The sequence below is a fragment of the Ochlerotatus camptorhynchus genome, unplaced genomic scaffold (assembly GCF_037179485.1).
Source record: "Ochlerotatus camptorhynchus isolate MF236.1 unplaced genomic scaffold, CSIRO-AGI_Acam_v1.1 ptg000124l, whole genome shotgun sequence".
NCBI lineage: Eukaryota > Metazoa > Arthropoda > Insecta > Diptera > Culicidae > Ochlerotatus > Ochlerotatus camptorhynchus.
In genome coordinates this window covers 624538-644844 of record NW_027040614.1, presented here as the reverse complement: position 1 = coordinate 644844, position 20307 = coordinate 624538, and the positions used below count along the sequence as shown (strand labels likewise).

At 39.3% G+C, this 20307-nt stretch overlaps 2 protein-coding genes across 9 annotated transcripts in view; both read right to left on the bottom strand.

Moving 5' to 3' along the window:
• Positions 1-20307, bottom strand: part of RhoGAP19D (Rho GTPase activating protein at 19D) — a 515695-nt gene that overhangs the window by 382347 nt on the left and 113041 nt on the right. The gene's annotated exons all lie outside the window — the stretch shown is intronic.
• Positions 19808-20307, bottom strand: part of RpLP2 (ribosomal protein LP2) — a 150221-nt gene continuing 149721 nt past the window's right edge. For both annotated transcript variants that reach the window (XM_065220345.1, XM_065220344.1), the window contains exon 3: positions 19808-19905. In XM_065220345.1, the coding sequence (XP_065076417.1) occupies positions 19823-19905 (83 nt within the window). In that variant the 3' untranslated portion in view covers positions 19808-19822. The remainder of the gene's footprint in view (positions 19906-20307) is intronic.

Genomic DNA, 20307 nt, shown 5'->3' with positions numbered 1-20307 from the left:
CGTTCAAACAAATCTGAAGGCTGTTCAACTGGAGTTGCTCTTCTAGACATGGAAAAAGCATTCGACAGTGTTTGATTGCCAAAATTAGTCGGTGTATTGTACAAGGCTGTAGATATCCAAGATCTCATAGAACCAGAGGTATCTTTTCCACACAGTTACACAGGGACATTTTCTAATACGTTATTGAGCTTACTCCAACTCGATTTTAACCTGCTCAGGTCTCTTGTCAACATTTTGGCTCGTCATTTGAAGAAAACTTGTTTAATGCATGCGAATTAATCAATCTCTGGACTTGCCCTTGAAATCCTTTGTACTTACAACTAAAGTTAACGGAAGTTGTCCTCGACATCATGGCATGACATGGCTGCAGGACTGGCGGTTTATTAGGATGCCTTTGGACCCTACATTTGGTTTTCACCTTGAGTTTGATTCGGATTGGTCTCCGTGGCTCTTAGACATATCCTGAAGATCTGCCGGGAATGCCAAAAACCTTAGCCAACAGAAATTTCAGTCATCATCATTTTGGCCCAGTTGGATCAATCTTCCCTGTGGACATGCTTGTCTGTGACTTCATTCAAGTTAAATGCACACGTATTGTCATCGTTCTTCCGCATACGTAACGCAATTGCGTCTTCATTTCATCACCGTTCCAGCTGAAATAGGAACCGTTACTTATGTACCGTCACGTCGTCGTAGTCGTTGAGTCTCCTCCCTGCCATCCAATTAATTCGAAACCGGCAAGTACCATTCTACGCCTCTCTTACGTCAGCCCTTTTCACTCGATTCATTTGAACAAACAAATCCACCCGCACCGGAAGTACCTCCACACTGCCCTGCTGTTGCTTTCTGCTGCAATTACCGCACTCCAACATGTGTCCGCTGTGTGCATACGAGTAGTACATCACTCAGTACTTACTCCATCCGTTGTTGGAAGACACTGCGATGGCATTCGACGAGCACGTGTGTGGCATTATCCATAAAAATACGATATCGTAGTACAACCCCATCACCTAGTCCGCCCCCCGCCCCTTCTCGGAGACTCTCCCAATGTGGCCAAACCGTGCAATGTAGGTCGTCGTTGGCGTAGCCGTATCCACACAGCAAGACGGATGATGCCATCCGATATTCTTCGCCATTATGAAGGCAATTAAAATTCATCACTAGTTAAAAGGTTCGTCGTCGTCGTCGTCGTCGTTGTTGTGAATGTTGGAATGCATCATCGGAGAAACAATCAGTCAGGGTTGAATCGCCGGCCGCCGTCGGATGACCCACATTTTGGCGTGTGGAGCGTGACAAATTTCGTGCACGCCACTCTCTCGGAGTGGTGTTTTGTGTTGTGCCTCGAACATAATCTGGAGCATGGGTCTTGATCACCGTGATCGGCTATTGACGACCGTCGAAAGGTGCAATCACCAGGAAAGACACCACCGATCGACGACCAACTGAATTAAGGGTACGTGAGTTGGTTACATCGACTTCAACAAACGAGGAAATGGGGTTTTGAAACAGAAATGCATCACTTGTTGGGTACCTGCGGTAGGCTTTCAATAACCCCCCCCCCCCCCCCCCTTTTAAAAGTCCTGAGCTGTTGTTTCACTTTTTATTTCAATTTACCTCTCTTCTACTCCGGGACCAGTTCTAATTCCCGTCGCCGTCGTCGTGAGCTTGCTTTGATCGACTCGGTGATTGATTTGCGAAGTTTGCTCTTTGCTTTTCCCTTTTCGCAGCAGCTCGTAGGCCAGTGTTGTTTGCGCTCTGCTTTTATGTTTGACCCATTTGTTTTTTGTCTTTGAAAAGAGCAGCTCGTCAACCGGTCGAACCTAGAGACGACGGCGACGATTGGCGGGCTATTTGGAACAACACTTTCCTTTTTCGGATGGGAAATGACTATAGCTAGCTTGATTGTCGGTATCACAGGATGTTTGGCTAGGGTTCTCGGCGAAGGTGGCCATGGGCAGATAAATGTACAGTTGATATCTTTTCATTTTGTTTGCTGGAAAATGATTCGTTTAGAAATAAAGAACACGTGAAACAAGTTTGAACGGCGTCTATAAAGTTTTCTGAAGTACTTTGAGCTTCTCTGAGGTTCCTAGAATTTATCTAAAGACCTCCAAGCTCCACTGAGGTTTCTTAAAGTCCCCTGAGGTTACTTGATTTTATTTGAGGTTCCCAAAAGTGCCCTGAAAGTCCCAAAAAGTGCCCTGAGTCTCTCTAAAGTTTCCCTCAGTTTCTATAAGGTTTCCGTGGAAGTCTCGTCCCGGGGTTCTCCTGAACTTCTTTGAAGTTCTCTTAAATGGTGACTGTGTAATATATGCGTAAATTTCGAGGCTTCATTCGGCGATACAGTCTAAGTATCAAATCAAACGATTGTTTTAATTAGTTTTCCGATGTTTCGACAGTGATTATCTCGAAACGTCTAAAAACTAATCAGAGCAGTAGTTTGACTAGATACTAAGACATTATTACCGATTACAACAACTTCTCTAGAGCACCATGACGTTCCTTAAGTTTCACTGGAATTTGCCGATCTACTTACAAATTCAAGGAATTAAACTAAAAATTATTGATTTTATTTTTCTGAAATTCACCAAACTTATCGTAAGTTTCGGCTCAAATTCCCTAAAATTCTCTAAACTTCTCAGAGAACTTCGGAAAGTGTTACTTAGTGTGCAGGAAACTGCTGAAAAGACTTCTTATTCTTGGCTTTTTACACTTCTGACCAGTTCCAGGCCAAACAGCAAAGAACAAAATTGCTGGACTGACACATTTGTACTAAATTTCGGCCACACCTCGATATTCTTTATTTTCCCATGCATCGTACTCTCGATAAGTCGATATTTCTAAATGTCGATGCCATGCCTCCTTTGGTAGATCATCGAGTAGTATTATTTTGATTCAATAACTCGATATGTCAAAGGTAGAGCTTCTGAATTCTGTCATGTTGATGTTAAAATCTAAGGAATTTTATAAAACATTATAACTGGTGGCTATATTGAGTACCCAGGACCCATCGACCACATTAGAACTTGTTCCTGGTGTTTCAGGGAAATGGTCCGTACCTTCAATGTATACCAGGAACTATCATGCGATATATCAAACAGGTTCAATTCAATGCTCAGCGCGGATGCTGGGTTATTAGGCCAAACGGCTATTATGCAAAATGGTCCTTAGGCCAAACTCCAAAAAATATTTCTTAAAATTTGCGAAGAAAATTTAGTAGTTTGAAAAAGAGAATCACAAGCAAATAATCGAATAATGGTTCGTCTCTAAACCTCATTGAACTTAATAGATCATGAGCGGATTTATCTGCAGTATCAACATATATTTTAAAATTTCAGTAGCTTGAATTATTTTTTTTTTTTGTTCAGGTTTTGGAATACAGATAGGGGAAATGACGGCTTCGGCATGACAGACTATTTTCGGCAACACAAATTGAAACACTATTTTCACTGGATTTTCTTACGAAAACACTTCGCTGAATGCATGCAAACGATTCTTTATGCTTTCAGCTTCAATTTGACTATATTTTTTTCCACTGAGAAAAAGCAATCTAGCAAGGTTTTCTTGAAATGCAACACACGCACTACAAATTGTAGCTGATTTCGAGTTGCCGATAATAAAACAGCAGATTTACATGCAGTTCAAATGGAACGGTTGCCGAAGAAAAACTGGTTGCCGACAATACTCGCTCTCACTAGAAAAGATTGGAGCTTTGTAAAAGCGTTTCAAAACAGTTTTCGACAATTCTTTCGACTGAAATTGTTAGAGCAGCTGGCAGCAAAAGATTGTAAACAAACCAATACTGCATATGTGTTCGTTCCTTAGAGAAAAAGGCTATAGAAAGAAGGTCGCTGCTTAGGTTGCCGAGAGTACGTAAATTCTCCTATTATTCCCAAATTTTAAATTCGGAACTTATAAATAATTATACTTGAAGAAATTTTCAAGAACCTGGAACGAAGACACATATTAACTATGCATGTCGGACATTGTCCAACATCACATCTTCAGGAAGTCTATCCAAACGTACATCAGACTGAAGACTGAAGCTAGGCGGATTGGACTTACCCTCAACGCATCAAAGACAAAATACATGAAAGGAAGAGGTTCTAGGGAAGACAATGTTAGCCTCCCACCCGTAGTTCAGATTGACGGTGACGAAATCGAGGTGGTCGATGAGTTCGTGTATTTGGCATTCGGACTCACTGGTGACCGCCGAGAATGATACCAGCAGAGAAATTCAGAGACGCATTATGGCAGGGAATCGTGCCTACTTTGCCGGCGCACGAAGTTGACTGTCTACAATACGCTGATTAGACCGGTGGTCCTCTACGGCCACGAGACCTGGACTATGCTCGTGGAGGACCAACGATTGGTGAAGTGCAGATGGATGACGGAACGTGGAGGAGGCGAATAAACCACGAATTGCACCAGCTGATGGGAGAACCATGCATCGTCCACATTGCAAAAATTGGGCGACTACGGTGGGCTGGGCACGTCGTAAGAATGCCGCACGACGACCCAGTGAAAATGGTTCTAGAAAGCGACCCAACAGGAACAAGAAGAAGAGGCGCGAGTAGAAGGCGACCTGCGGACCCTTCGCAGACTACGAGGTTGGTGAAGTGTGGCCATGGTTCGAATAGAGTGGGGACGACTTCTTCGGACAGCAGAGGACAACAAGGCCTTAGCCTGATTGGTAAGGTAAGTCGGACATTGTTTATTTTGCTCGGTATTTTCCAAGATTGAGGACCCTGTATCAATTTCAAGGCTTATGAAATGATGTGATTATAATATCTACGGAACTTATTCCAAGGGGTTCTGCTTTCAAGGTAGTCCTGGGGAACTCTATGTGAAAACTGAATACCATGGTAGTTCTGAGTAGAAATCAAAGTAAACATTCAATAGGCTTCGAAAAAATATAAATGAAAATTCATAGCAATTTATAAAATTAATTCCTAATTAATTCTGAAGAGGACTCCAAAGAAATTCAAAGAAGAATTCCAAAGGAATTTTGAGGATAATTTTACAGGATTACAATAAAAAATCTAAAAACAATTCCAGGAGAACTTCAAAAGAAGTCGGAAAATGACTTGAATGTTGAATAATTTTGAATGAGAAATCTAAGTTATTTGTTCATTCACTGCAGCGAATTCTTAGGAAACTTTCAAAGTAAGTAGTGGGAAGGTGTAACATTCAAAGGGCAGTCTGAAATGAATTCATTGAAAATTCTGAGAATAATTCCAAAGGAGGACTAAAAAGGAATTCATAGAAAATGTCCATAGGAATTTCTGCCTTTGCGAGTTTGCGAAACGTATGGAGATCCAACCAGATAAGTCAACGCACCAAAATCCGAATTTTCAACTCGAACGTGAAATCTGTGTTGTTATACGCCAGCGAGACGTGGTGTGTATCAGCGGAGAACACTCAAAAGCTGCAGGTCTTCATCAACCGATGCCTGCGGTACATAATTCGTGCTTGGTGGCCTCACAACTGGATCTCGAATGCCGAGCTCCATCGTCGATGTCATCAGAAGCCGATAGCAACAGAAATTCGAGAGCGAAAGTGGAGGTGGGTCGGCCACACACTTCGACGGGGCGGAAACGAAATCTGCAAGCAAGCGCTGGATTGGAATCCGGCAGGACATCGCAGCAGAGGCAGACCCAGGGGCTCATGGCGGCGAAGCCTCAATAAGGAAATTAAGCAAGTCGATAGGAATCTGACCTGGGCCCAGGTCAAGGCAAAAGCGAGCAGCCGCCCAGGATGGAAGTCTTTCACGTTGGCCCTTTGCACCGCTGGTGGTGCACAGGACCCTTAAGTAAGTAAGTAAGCCGACTGGGATTGAGCCCGGGCCCTTTGGGCAGAGAGGCGATCACGCTTACTAGTACACGCTTACAAACATTACTTTAAAAAGCTAGTTAACAAGAAGCTTAAAATTATGACTAAAACTGGATGTTCTACGATTTCTGTCAATTTTCAAGTGTCTAGGGTCTCCAAAATTTTGCGTTACTCATAACCTTTATTTGAAAAATAAATTCTAAATATTGAAGATACACTTTTTGATATATTTCAGTTTGAAAAACTTTTTTTGCCGTAGAACTACGTCTTTGTCGACTATACTGGGGTGCAAATCAAAAAAATATGTGTGGTGAAATAGTGTTGGGTTTTGAAAGCTTGTAACTTTGCCATTTATAGATGAAAATAAAATCGAAATACGCCAATCGATAGAATATTACATTACGAATCTGCTGAAATAAGTATTATTTTTTCAATTTTCCACAAAAAAAAAACATTTGAAAAATAAACAAATGATAATGTTATCTCTGTTTCATGGAATAAACGTTTTTCCCAAACCCAGTCGTCATAATCGAGTACCACTTGGTTGCACATCGTTCTGTTTGAACCTGAAAAGATATAAAACAGCACTACTGTCGTGCCTCTGCTCATTGCCGCTTCGGACGAGCAAGCAAGCAGGAGTAAGTCAGCGGATAAAGGTGGATCACGGCGTGATTATCTTCTCACAACCAGCGATGGGCTGGAATGAGACTTGGTTCCCATTTAACTAAAACGAAAAGCGGAAAAATTATACATGCAAAATACCCCCGCCCCCTCTAAATAAAAATGTGTAAATTGTTTTGAGTGAACCATAACCGAAACATTGAAATACTTGAAAAATTTAAGATAAAGTATAATAGTTGCATACATACATTTTTGCATGGTTCTGCGTCATACTGCGGTCGTGTCTAGGACACAACCCTTTAATTTTTTACTCAAAATTACTAGAAGATATAACCGTTCAAATATTTTTCAAAAAGACTTTACCTTTCTAAACAACTTTGTCTCAGACGTCATTACGATCAGAAGTGACATTTTCGTGCTACAATTTATGGAAAAATTGCAATTGCAGGGCTGGTAGCGATCACTGCTGTCAAAAATAGTGATTTTAGTGACCATGTTGAAGAATTAAGTGACCAAATAGTGACTTATAGTTGTAAACCTAGTGACTAAAAAGTGACCTAAGAGCAAATAAATGTTTGATGTTTTAGACTTATTCAATAAGTATCTCATAAACACTTATGTACGATTTGAACCTTTAAAGCGAAATATGCAATAGAAAGTTTATGGCCAAACCCACGGTATTAGTCAGGGTGTCTACAAACTGCAAAAAAACTGGAAAACCGGGAATCCTCAGGAAATTTTATTTTCCTTAAAATACCTAGAAGGCTCAGAGAATGTAATGCCTCTCACGCCAAAGTCACGAGTTCAAATCCCTGACTAAAAAAAAAAAAAAAAAAAAAAAAAAAAAAAAAAAAAAAAAAAAAAAAAAAAAAAAAAAAACCCGGTTTTTTATTATAACTTCTAAGGACCTCATTTCAAGGTAGTTATGGGAACAAAATCTTTCATCACATGCAATCCGCTTTAAAGGTAGTTCTGATGAATTGTACATTTATTGTGAAGCCTGATAGTTTTGAGTAAAATTTCAAGAAACCCTGAATTGAGTTAAAAGCAAATTTTAATGAAAACTCTGAAAATTTCTGAGTAGCACAACTCCTTCAGAGCAAAATTCCAAGTTCCGAGGATAATTTTATAAAGTTTGTGAGAGAAAACTAATCCGGAGCATAAGTCCTTGAAATCTTTTGAAAACACTAAAAGAAGTAGAATTAAATCTGAGAATAACTCCAGATCATCTTCAAACAAATTCGGAAAGTAAATTCAGGAGAGTTTGCCAAACAAATTATGAGAAGCAATCTTAGGAATTTGTGAGAAAAAATGCCAATGAATTCTTAGGAGACTTTCAATGTGAGATTCAAAAGGAAATCTGAAATGAATTCAATGAATATTCGGAGATTTTTTTCAAAGGATTTCTTATTGTGGAGAATTTCTAGGTAATTCCGAGGAAAACTAAAAGAAAATTGAATTCGAAGGATAGATTTATTGAAATGTTGAGGAATATTTCAATGGAAATCAGAATGGACTATTTTGAGGTCTTCAGAACTACTAGAAAGTTCCCAAATGTTTCCTGAAGTTAATGAAACTGTCTTGAAGTTCTTTTGTAGTTTGAGAAACTAGCCGTCCCGCATTTTTTTTTAAATAAATGGAACTTCGTTGATTTTCTCTAATCAATTTAGCTAAATTTTCGCTTTTTTTAAGTTCTTGAAATCGCCATGATATAACACTCTTAAAACACTCTCACGTTTTCCGGATGTTCATATAATTTTTACCACGTTCCAGAAATTCTCTCGGAGCTTTGCTGAAGTTTCCGGAAATTCCCTGAGTTCTTCGCAACTTCTTTAACGTTTCTACAATTTCCTTGAAATTATTTGAACTGCCCTTTGATTCTCTAATCTGTCGTTCTCGCAGATTCCCTAGAGCTTTCATTTCTATTGAAGATCTCGGTTCTGCAGCTTGGAAATAAATGGAATTCCCGTAAACACCTTTAAATTTCCCTGAAATTCTCTGCACTTCCGTAAAGTTTTTGAAATAATTCTGAAGTTTGCATAAATTCTCTGAAGGACTCTGTACTTCCCTGAAATTCTCGGAACATCTGAAGGGTTCTTGATTTTTTTTTTTCATGGAACTATCCTGATATTTTCTAAATCTACGATTAAAGATCTTTAAACTGCTTCAAAAGTCTAGACTAAAACTACGGAAACTACTCTTAAGATCTGAAATTCATAAAAGTTCCCGAAAATTTTCGGATGCTGAAAGAACCGCTTTGAGAACCGCTGAAAGAACCGCTTTGAGGTTCTTAAAGCTTCCATTAAGTTCCACATATTTTCAGCGTATTTACTTCCCTTATGTTAACGCAGTTTGTTAATGGAGCTTCACTGACATTCTCAGCATTTCTTTTCATTACTCAGAACTTATCCAAAGTTCCTACAATTAAGAAATAAATATTTATTTTTTCCTTGATTTTGGCACTTTGAAAATTTTCAATATCTTGAACTTGTACATGGAATACGAAACTTCAAGATATTGAATAATTTTAGATCTTGGACTTACTCAAATTCATTAAGTTTTTTTTTTAAACTTTATTAAGTGAGAAATTAAGTAAGTGTTAAACTTCAACATTCAATGGATTTGATTGTAAAGCTGTTTCTTTAAAACTGATTGCCATGTCTTAAAAATGTTTGGGTAAATTGCTGTTGTTTTTGATCTACAAAAAAAAAGAATATTTGTAACGCAATTAAAAAATAGCTTTTTTATTATAAGCCTGGAATTTATCCGTTAAAGTTCTGGAAAACTCAGGTAATTTTGTTTAGAAAGATGAGAAGACACCCTGTAGTGAAAGACGATTAAACACCACAAAGCAAAGAATGATCAATCTTGAAATAAATCCACGCTGAAAAGTTGAAAATAGTGACTGATTACAAGAAAAAGTGACTTTAGTGACTTGGCCTTAAAAAAAAAGACTTTTTAGTGACTGGCTTGAAAAAAGTTACCGAATCACTAAAAAGTGACTCGCTACCAGCCCTGCAATTGTGAATGATTGCCTATAACACACAATTATGCAAAGCTTTATGCAAGTCGGAGAAAGTCGAGACAAAATTTGCATTTCTTTATCATATTTGGCCTGGAACTGGTCTTCTAAAACTGGAGCTCCTTTGGGGAATATTGAAGCGAAATACAATCCTCAGGGCAGTTCTCTTCAGATCACTTACTTTAGTGATCAACACCTAGTAAAAGAATTTCGAACTAAAACGTCACTAGTTGACCTTTACCAAAGACCAATAAACCATAAAGTTTGACGGAGTCTCAAACCTATCTGAGCATGCTAATTTCTGCAGGAAGTGCTGTCAAAACTGCATTCACATGCAAATTAAGGCAAACATTTATTTTTAAAGAACCCCCTACCATAATCCTCGTGAACCGGTGTGATGCGGTCATGACTCACGCGCAGGTCACCAGTTAAGTTTTCGCTTCACACTCGGCAACGACCGACCGACCGACAAGTGATTGTTTTCGTTCCGAGTCATAACAAACCAAAACAACAACATTTGGCCAACTTCAAGACTTGAAGCTGGTTGTTGATTTTTCATACACTGCTCACACTGCCTCATCATCTCGGTTGACTTGTCTCACCTACCTACTCAAAAGTGACGATCATCTGATCGTTCGCACGCAAGACGAGAAAGAAGAAAAGAAAATACATCACGAAGTAGGAGAGAAAGATGAATAATCAGCTCCACCTTCACCGCGGAGGAGATCAACGATGGCTGGATTTATTTTGCTTCATTGTAGATCAGGATGTATGATCCTTTTCCTGGCAAGTAGAGATCAAGCCACCTTCGCAAGTTGCAAATTTACATTAGGGTGGTTGTCGTTGCTGCGGATGCGAATCGAAAAAATGGGTGTTGGGCCAATAAGTTAGCTCGAAAAAGAGTGCGCGGGCGAAGAAAGCCAAACGACGACGACGACGACGACGACGTCGTCTATGTCGAAATGACACATTTCAATTTTGCTGCTCGGTCACACGTACCGGTAGGCAGTGGTGGTCGTGAAGTTTGCCCTATTTAGGTTTCCTGTTTATATAAGATTTTAATGCATTTATCTTGGATTCAAACGAAGACATCATATCAAGAGGACTGGTAACTTGACAAGAAATCAAGCGACAGTAGCAAGGTGGAAGCAACAGCAAATACACAAACCTTTCTTCTGAGGTTGTAATCTTTAAGCTGTAGATTGCGAAATTGTGCCTGTCTCATAGCGATCGTATGAAAAATACCAGTCTCCTTGATATGTTGTCTTCGATTGAATCGAAGACAACAAATCAAGAAGACTGGCAACTCTTCCATTTTCTCATACAAACGCTATGAGACCGGTACAATCGCGTCATCTGCCGCTCAAAGGTAAATGCTTCGAACGAATTAGATAGCAAAGATTACATCCTCAGAAGAAAGGTTTGTGTATTTGCTTATTTTTCTATGCGTTGCTTCCACCTTCACTCAAGCGCAGCGCTATTATATTTGTCGCATGGATTCTGGCAAAGTTGCCAGTCTTCTTGATTTGTTCACCCCTATTCTGTATTTCGTTTCGAACGAAATTCTCATACAAAAAAAATATTTTTTTTGTATGAGAATTTCGTTCGAAACGAAATACAGAATAGGGGTGGTTGTCTTCGATTGAATCCAATATCCCTTTCAAAATCTTCACTAAAGTCGAGACAAAGATCAAGAAGAACCACTTGGCTTAAATTGTGCTTCATGGTATGCTATCGGTTTTAAATATGTTTTATAATCGTGATTTTCTTTAAATCACAAATTAATCCCGACCACCACTGTACCTATATGTGTGTCTGTATGATCAATTACCGGTTTTTCGTGTGTTGTTGTTGTTGCTGTTGATCCTCTTATTCGCTTCATCGTTTTGCTCGCCAATTGCGCGAAGCGGAGACAATATCGAAGATGTATGTTGACTTTCGATAAATGTTACGCCTCCTCGGAGTTCGTTGCTGCTGCCTGCCTCGCTCCTGACAGCCAGGATAGTAGCATGGTTATGGTTGAAGCTAGATTTTGGTTTGCATTTTTTTTTTCGTCTGCCTCTATCTCAGAGTTGCGTTCGCTGTCACTTCCTGCTGCAGCTGGCTGGCTGAGCTGGCAGACGACAGGCGGTGTGGTCACATGTATAATTCATTATGGGAAAGTCAGTACGGCGGATCGGGGTTATGTTTTTCCGCAATGATCGAGTTGGAAGAGAACAACTCAATCCCTGTTAGATATGATCGATGCAAATGGAATAAAGTGGGACGTAGGATCATGTGGCGATTGGGTGATTTAGATAATTGTGCATTTGTGCATTTGATTTTAGGAAGACATCTTAAATGCTATAATACTGGTTTTCCTAAAACGAACAATTGTTGAGTCAAATATAAAGAAATTAGTAATTCTTGATCACTTGATTTTAAAAATCTGTAAAATTGGTTAACGCTTTTTGCATCGTAATTTCTTCAGAATTTCTTTGAATTTACTATCGTTCAGCGGTTCTCAAATTATTGCTGACTGTGACTCACAAACATTCCATAAACTTGCGACCCACCAATTTTTAACACAGAGATTGTACAGCCAAAATGATCTGAAAAACGAAAAAATAGCCTGAAAATGCATAATGGCTTGAATCAGATGAATCCTATTAGAACGTCAAGATAGCTTAAAATCGCCAAAATAACCAAAAGACAACTCAGTGCTGTAAATTTTTATATCATTCGATTGAAGATGAACCAATGCAACCAATCAATTCTGTGTAAACGAATTCTCACATGACCATAATTTGAAGAGCCCCTTTCTCATTCGAAGCTCATTGTTACTGTCAATTGAGTCACTCACTATCATTTGATATACGACAGTGGAGTATGGAAGAAACCCAGCAAAATGGTCCCGAACTGACAAGTCGACACGATGTCGGATCAATGTAAGGCTAATTTAAGGTCGATGTCCACCCAATATCGTGTTGTTGTCGATTAAATTTTGGGTTTATGTCGAGTTAACATCGGGTTGGGGTTTGGTAGAAGTCAGGTTGGTGTCGGGTTGGCTTAGCTTTTTCGCCGGAATGTCGACCAGAGCTCCGTTTATGTGTAGGTTACACTGAATTGAATGCTATAGAGCGTTTCTCAAATGAGAATGAACAATGCTACTTTTCTCATTTTCATCACTCAAGTCGTTGTCTGACGTAAGCATCTACCCTATTGCTCTCCTAAAAATTGTCCTTTGCTCATCGTCATCTATCGTTTAAAATGTCTACTTTAAGTTTAAATACTTTAAGTTTGATATTTGACGTTAAGTATCTTCAACTATGTAAATCGTTTCCTTCATTAACGTATGCATTAATAAAACATGATTAGTTAGAGTAGAGTATTTTCAATTTTTTAATAATTCTTCCAGGAATTCCTTAAAGGTTCCTTCCATAAATTTATTATAAATTTACTTGGATTCTCCTTAGAAGTCCCATGCAATTAACACTGCTAAGAATAAACTTGGAGTTCTCCCCTGAATTCTAGTGAAAATTCAATTCGTATTCTCCTCAGAATTCTCAAAACAAAAATCCATCCAAGGAAACCCTTGAAACTCTTCTCAAAGTTCCTAGGAGATTGAACCCTCAAAATTCGATTCCATTAGAATTATTCTAGGAATTTATTTCGAACTCTTTTGAGTATTCTTGGAAGTATCCTCAGAAATCACCCCAGGATTCCTTCAGAACTTTCCGCGGAGATCAGCTTTGGCATTCTCATCAGAGCTCTTGAAAAAAAAATCAGAACCTATTTTGAATTCTTATTAGAATTTGGACCTAGAAGCCTTATCCAATTATCATAGAATTCTTCTGGAATTATTTCCAAAATTGTTTCGGAGCTGAATTTTGCGTCTTTATAATTTAAGCAATAATCAAAAGCGACGCTCGTATGTGTCAGTCTCAGGGCCGATTTCTTCAACTTCGCTTAAATTTTTGAACCAGGTTTAACTAAATGGGTAAACCTGGTTTAAGACTTTGAGCGGAGGTGAAGAAATCGGCCCTCAGAGTATGTGCTTTGGTATTCTTCTCTGAAATATATTGGTGTCATCCATAGAATTCCTTTAAAATTCTCTTAAAATTTCCTTTGGATTTTTTTTTAAGTTCTTGATAATTATTCAACGTGTTTTTAAAGTTCCTTGAATGTTTGCGGTTTACTGGTCACCCTGCTAAAAAAATTCAATTTTTTAACCGATATGCATACTTTGTCAAAACTACTGTAGAGTTCCTTAGTGCCAAGTACTCAATTTAAACATGTTGTTGGAATTTTTAAATTTCACTCTATTTTGGTTGTGAAAAAGTTACTTTAGTGACTAATTTTAAGGAAAAAAGTAACTTTAGTAACTTTTTGGTTTAAAACGTGACTTCAAAATAGTGACCTGCTACCAGTCCTGCTCCTAAGGAAATCCTTGAGAATGTTCCAAATATATGCGGAGATTTTTTTTAAAATCTAATTCGTTTATTAGATTAATTGGAAGGCTCAATCGCATTAGCTTTACAGAGCCGATAATTCATTGTTCATTGTTTGTAACAAAAGTAACTCATTTCAATTTTGAGTAGGAGTTGGGTCGAATACTCGTTGCTTAGCCGAGGTTGGAGGGATACATTGTCGAAGGACAGGATCAGGACAGGACCTCCAGCTTGGGGTGGGGTTTTGTTGTCGTCTTATCAGAGCGCTGTCGCCAGCATGAACGGTAGTGCGGCTCTAGATTCGTCTGGAATTCGACCGGCTATGGTGACCAGTGGACATGTTTTGAAGAAATAATTGTGTTGGTTAAGACATTGAATATTCAAGAAATATTCAAAATATCGGACTATTTTGACTCTTAAATTAATACTGAAGTTCACATCTTGAAGTTTTACAGACTCAAAGAGGTATTGTGCGACGTTCTAACTAAATTTTTGAACATATATAGCTCCGTGATGCCCTGCCCTGAAGTTTGGATCTTACTAATCCGTAGAAAATCATGGGACTTCGTCACGTCATATAAATGGGACTGACAAAATATCTTCGATTTTCCAAATTATCCTGGAGTTAACATCTTGATGGTTTACAGACTCAACATCTAGCATCAAAGTTGAGGAAGTGAATCTATTACATCTCAAAATCAAACGCATTATTTTATTCTGCAAGCGCTGTAATCTCGATATTTGTGTTGCATTGAAGAAATAAAATGGAAGGGCAAAAATCTAGATGAGGAGGGATGATTGATTTGTATAGCTGTATTTTACTGGCAATAGTTAAATCGTTTTTCAAGATATTAAATCTCCCGAACGCGATCAATAGTCTCATCATCCGTTACAACAGAGACGTTCTCATTTACTCAATTCCGCAAAATTACCATAAATTTAGTTTTACTTGTATTCAATTTCAACTGCTTATACTTCAACCATCTACTAAGAGAACGCAAATCTTCATTCAAGTGTAAAAAGGCATCATCTAAATCCTTAGCTGCAATGAATAACACAGTATCAGCTGCAAAAATATTAATGACACAATATCGTAAAACACGTCGCAAGTCATTAATAAACATAATAAATAACAGGGGCCCTAATACACTTCCCTGGGGTTATTCCCCACGGGACTGGAAACAGAATCATTAAAAACAGTCCGTTGAGTTCTGTCAGACAAATAGCTTTCAAACCATTTATATGCAGTACTCGTAATTCCAAAGCGCTTGATTGATCTTAACAATAAGGGCCAAGAAATTGTTTCAAAAGCGCATTTAAGATCCAAAAAAAACAGCAACAATCGTATCTTTACACTCCAAGTTATTTTTCCACTTCGCTAATACCAAATTCAACGCGGTTTCACAAGAATGACCTCGATATCCCGATTGTTCTGGTATCAACAAACTATTTATTACTATTTAAATACTCCAACAGCTGGCCTTTAACAACAAGTTCTAAAATTTTCTCTAATGTGTGCAACATGTTGATGGAACGAAACTCTTCGGCTTTAATCGTTCCAGCAACTTTTTGAATAGGTACCACTAAGGATTCCTTCCAAATTTGTGGCACATGTCCAGTTTGTAATTTAATAAGGTCCAGCAAGATGTGGCCAATGACATGAAAGCCATTTTGAATAACATTATCTACTCCAGCCGGTTTTCCTAATGAAAAACAAATAACTCCAAGTTCATCTAATGTAATTGTTCTAATGTTATCTAATGTTATCGCACCTGAAGATACGAGCCTGGATGTTAGCCTGTGGAAAATATAAATGTGGGCCAGTCTATTGAGCACCATACTATTTATGATGCAGGATATATAATTACAATTATTGAATTATTTGGGGTTCTCCGAATTATAATGAAGTTTAGATCTCGAAGTTCTCTTTAAAGGTTCAACAAAATCTTGTACAATGTACTGATTTATTATACGATTGGGTAAAGCATTGTCGAACTTCCATAGCATCCATACCTCTCACACCAAAGCCACGAGTTCAAATCTCACCCCCGGACAAGTGACGAATGACCCAAGAGCGATAAAATTTATAGTCACAAAAAGGCTCAACGAGGTATTGTACGATATCAACAGCTGAGGACTGAATCCATGATCTTCTTCTCAGCAAGCAAAAACGGCTGCCACTAGGTCAACGAGATCCATATTTCAATTATCACGGGAAAACATATGATCGGGTTAGTACCGTTCAATCCTGGCGGCGCCTCAGCATCAGCATAAGCTTACCTTCGAAGCTCTGTAGACTTACTGCACTACTTGCTCGAAAGGGCCTCCAACAATTGGAAGGCTGTACAGTAATGATTCTGTCAGACCTCTTTTTGAAACTGTTTTGAATGTTCTTCGAAATCTATGCGCTTTTTCAGTGGTATTTCGCGCCAAAGTATACCTTAAAGATCCAACTTCCAGATTCCTGACACCCAAGGTACTTTGATGGTAACTAACTACCGATCAAAACAGCTGTATAAATTAGCCAGTCATAATACAGCGCTACAAGACCTTCCGCGAAACTATTCTAACTGTAAAAATCGATAATTCGTGATATCCAGATCCAGCGTCCCTCCGAAAGCCACGTTTGTGAGATCGCATAAAAAAATATCCATGTCCACATCAGCACGCACAGGTGCCCTCTAGTTAGGTTCACGACTAGCAGTAAATCAATTTCCTCCCATCTAGCATCCATTTGGCGAGGCAACATTCTACCAGCACTTGACTTTTATTGACATTTCCTTCCTCGCGTGTGCTCTCGCTCGAATGACGTTTTCAACTCTAGCGGCAGTGTCCCTTCGGTTCGACGGTTGGCTAAAGTGACTTCCTTTCCAGCAACCTAATTATATCCGTTTCCATCGCGCGCTCTGCTTCTCTTTACGGCGACGGCAACAGAAGCAGCAAGTGAATTTTCCATAACTGACAGGCGGTGGTGTTGGTGGTGGTGGGTAATCTCATTAGATCGAAGCTTTTACTTTCTCATCTTTTGCTCCAGTACTACTAGCCTTTCATCATTCCAGCAGCAGCAGCAGCAGCAGCAGCAGCAGCAGCAGCAGCAGCAGTGAGCTGACTTCCGAATCCGACGGGAATCGTGAATTTGCGCGCGTCAATTTGAAACTTTGAAGACGACACGATTTTCGTGCTGAGCAAATCCACGCCAACTGACGAATCGATTTGATTTTACCCTCTCCGAATTCGATGAAACTGAGGGGCATAATTGTTCACTTGGGGGAAATGAACCTGGAATTCGGCGGTTTTGAATCTCGACTTTTTTTTTCAAAATAACGTATGCGACATTTTTCAATAAATCATATCACGAAAACGGCTCGTCTAACCTTTGTCTGAAACAAAGTCGAAGGCAACTGGATTAAATTTTCAGAAAAAATATACACTGAAAAAAATCGCAAATTTTTGACAAAAAATTACAAAAGAAAACTGTTGTAGCCTTCACTAATAAAAAACACATTTCAAAGATAATAAAACTTATGATTATTTAAAAGCTTATCAACAATTCTAACTTTTCTGATATTCTAAAATTGACAAAAATTGGAGAACATCAACTTTTAGTGAACATTTTGAATTCTTGTTTATTCGCAAATAGTTTTTTTGTTGTTTTTATGCAGTTTTTCAGATCATATAGCGCAAAAAATAAAACTAATTGACTTAAAATCGATGTCCTACGATTTTAGACGAATTTTAAAATTTCCATTTTATCCAATATCAGAAAAGTAAGCATTTATGATAATCTTACAATTTTTTTAAGTTTTATTAGTGAGCTTTTTAGCTCTTTGGCATCTCGTCTTACAAATAACCATAAGTTTAAAGATTTGTTTTTCTTTTGATATGTTTTTCGTCAATCTTGTTTTCCGTGTTGAGCACCAATGCTACCGACGCCAGGAAGGCAGCTCCCACACCTGGACCCTACCTATCGACTCATGAACCAGGGACCAACGGCTTTACTTCCCTTCCAAAGGAAGGCGTGATCAGAGATGTTATGCCTCAGAACATCCCGGCGGCGCCGACTGGGATTGAACCCAGGTCTGCTGGGGTGAAAGATAATCGCACTTACCACTACACAACCGGCGCCGCTTGACTTTAAAGATCTTAAAAATGTACTTTTTTGTTATATAAGTTTTTAAAAGTTTTCTTTAAATTTGTTGACAAAAATTAATGATTTTTTTTTCAGTGTGGTTTTTTTTTCTCAAAAATAAATAATATCCAGTTTTCTACAACTTTGTCTCAGACCTCATTTCGATAAGATGAGCCGTTTTCGTGCTATGATTTATCTAAAATATCGAGCACGTTATTTGGAAAAATTAGGCAAGAGTCAAAAAGGCCGAAACTTTGTTCAATTATGCGAAGTTATATGGAATCTGAGCATGAGCATGAGCATGATTGACCGCCCACGGTTGCTACTCTGTTACTGCCAGACCAGCTGTAATTACACAGAGAACCAATAGACGATGCTTGGGACTAGCAATCATCCTCAATGTGTAAAAACTGGTGATCTCGAATTAGGCAATACCAGCGCCAGCCGCGCCTGAACGCAGGTCAAGAAAGGAATGGGTAGGAATGTGTTGACGTGACACTCGCTTTGATGGAAGCCGAGGAGTCCTCTGCACTTTCACGAGGAATCACAGGGATGTTGGGTAAAAGGGTTGGGTTTGCAGCAGGGTTCGTTTTGGTAAACGATAAGCTGAATTGATATCCTAACGATCGTATAACGCGAAGGAGCTTGGGATTGAACCCACGGTCTTCTGCTCAGTAAGCAAAAACGTTTGCTACTAGGCAAACGAGCTCCGTTTTAATCATCGAGTTGCTGTTATTACCATGTAGTCATATTAACAAATAAAACGACTGACGAATCTTGATGTGGATGGGCTTGAGATTAGACTCAGGATGTTCTGCTTAGTATGTATGTATGTATGTAAAGGATACCACTCATTGTTGCAAGGCACAGCCATTAGACAGTGGATCATCCTCCAAGTATGACTTGATCAAGTACGATACCTGGTTGTATTCAATTTACCATTGTAAGAAGGGCCAAAAACGGAGGGGCGGACCCGTAAGCAGATACACTTACGCGCAATCCGCGGGATCAGGAGAATCGCCTTCCAATGATAAAATCCTACAACCCGATGTAGAACAAGCCATCATACGAGGGAACGTCCCAATGAGTGGGGAGAAGAGCCCGCCGTCAATTCACGAAATGTTAATGACAGGGAGTTGGCAATTCCACTCTCCCCATCCAAATCGCTTCAATCCGGTGCCCTGGTGGTCCCATCCCTCCCCTTTGCATTTAATGTGTGTATATATATATATATTTATATCGGCATTACCCGTTAGATTTTGTCAACACAATTTTGCCTTCTTAGCTTTTCAAAATCTTTAATAAATGAAAATCTTATCATCTGACCTATTCCGCGAGTCGTGCGAATCTCCGCCACCAATGAGTCAACATAAGTCACGCACTAGTGGGTTGACTCTCCGTGCAATCAAATGAAGAGTCACCTCACACAAGGCGACCACCGTCACCCTACTAGCAACAGAGAGCCATACTACTCGCAGAACAGGCCTGCAGGTGACGTTTAAAGCTCCACAATTTTACTGAAAATCTAAGAAAATTATTAAACAGAATTTAATAATATAACTGCAGAGCACAAGCAGTTTAAATATACTGAGAACGTGTTGCCAAAATCGAACGGATACTTTATATGTTTATTAATTTATCTTACCTTGATGGACCAACTACTTACCTGTCCTTAATGGCCATAAGCTCCAATCGGTATTTCCCGGTAAATCCGATCACGATCCTTTACAACATTTGGCCGACACCAACGCGCATCATCGCAACCACTCAGCACTTTCTTCCTCTTCACTAAATTGAAGGGCTTCTAGGGAAACTATTTTCTTGCGGACCGCGTTGCGGTCGGACTTCACTGTTCTTCTCCTTCTTTTTCTCTTTTAACCCCTACTACGAGAAAATGAAACACCTATGTGGCACTCACTCTCCTACTATCGGTTGTCGCTGCATTAAAACCGCTGCCGCTCTCTTTCACCGTTTTCTTTTTGGTCCTCTTTCTACTCTCTTCGTCTCACAGAATTTCACCACCGCTTTACTCTGTATTCCTTTAGGGAGCTCACTCACACACTACTGTTTGCCGCTATATTTTTGGCTTTTTATTTTCCCCGCACTATCAGCTTCTTCTTTTCTTCCCCTTTCCTGCCTTCTCGCACTCGAAATTATCGCTACCGTTCGGCGTGGAATCCACAATTTCCACTCTTAAACGCAACTCCCCTTGCGCTCCCCTCGCACACATATGCACACTGGGCCTCCCCGCATAGACCCTTCGCCCCTTCAGC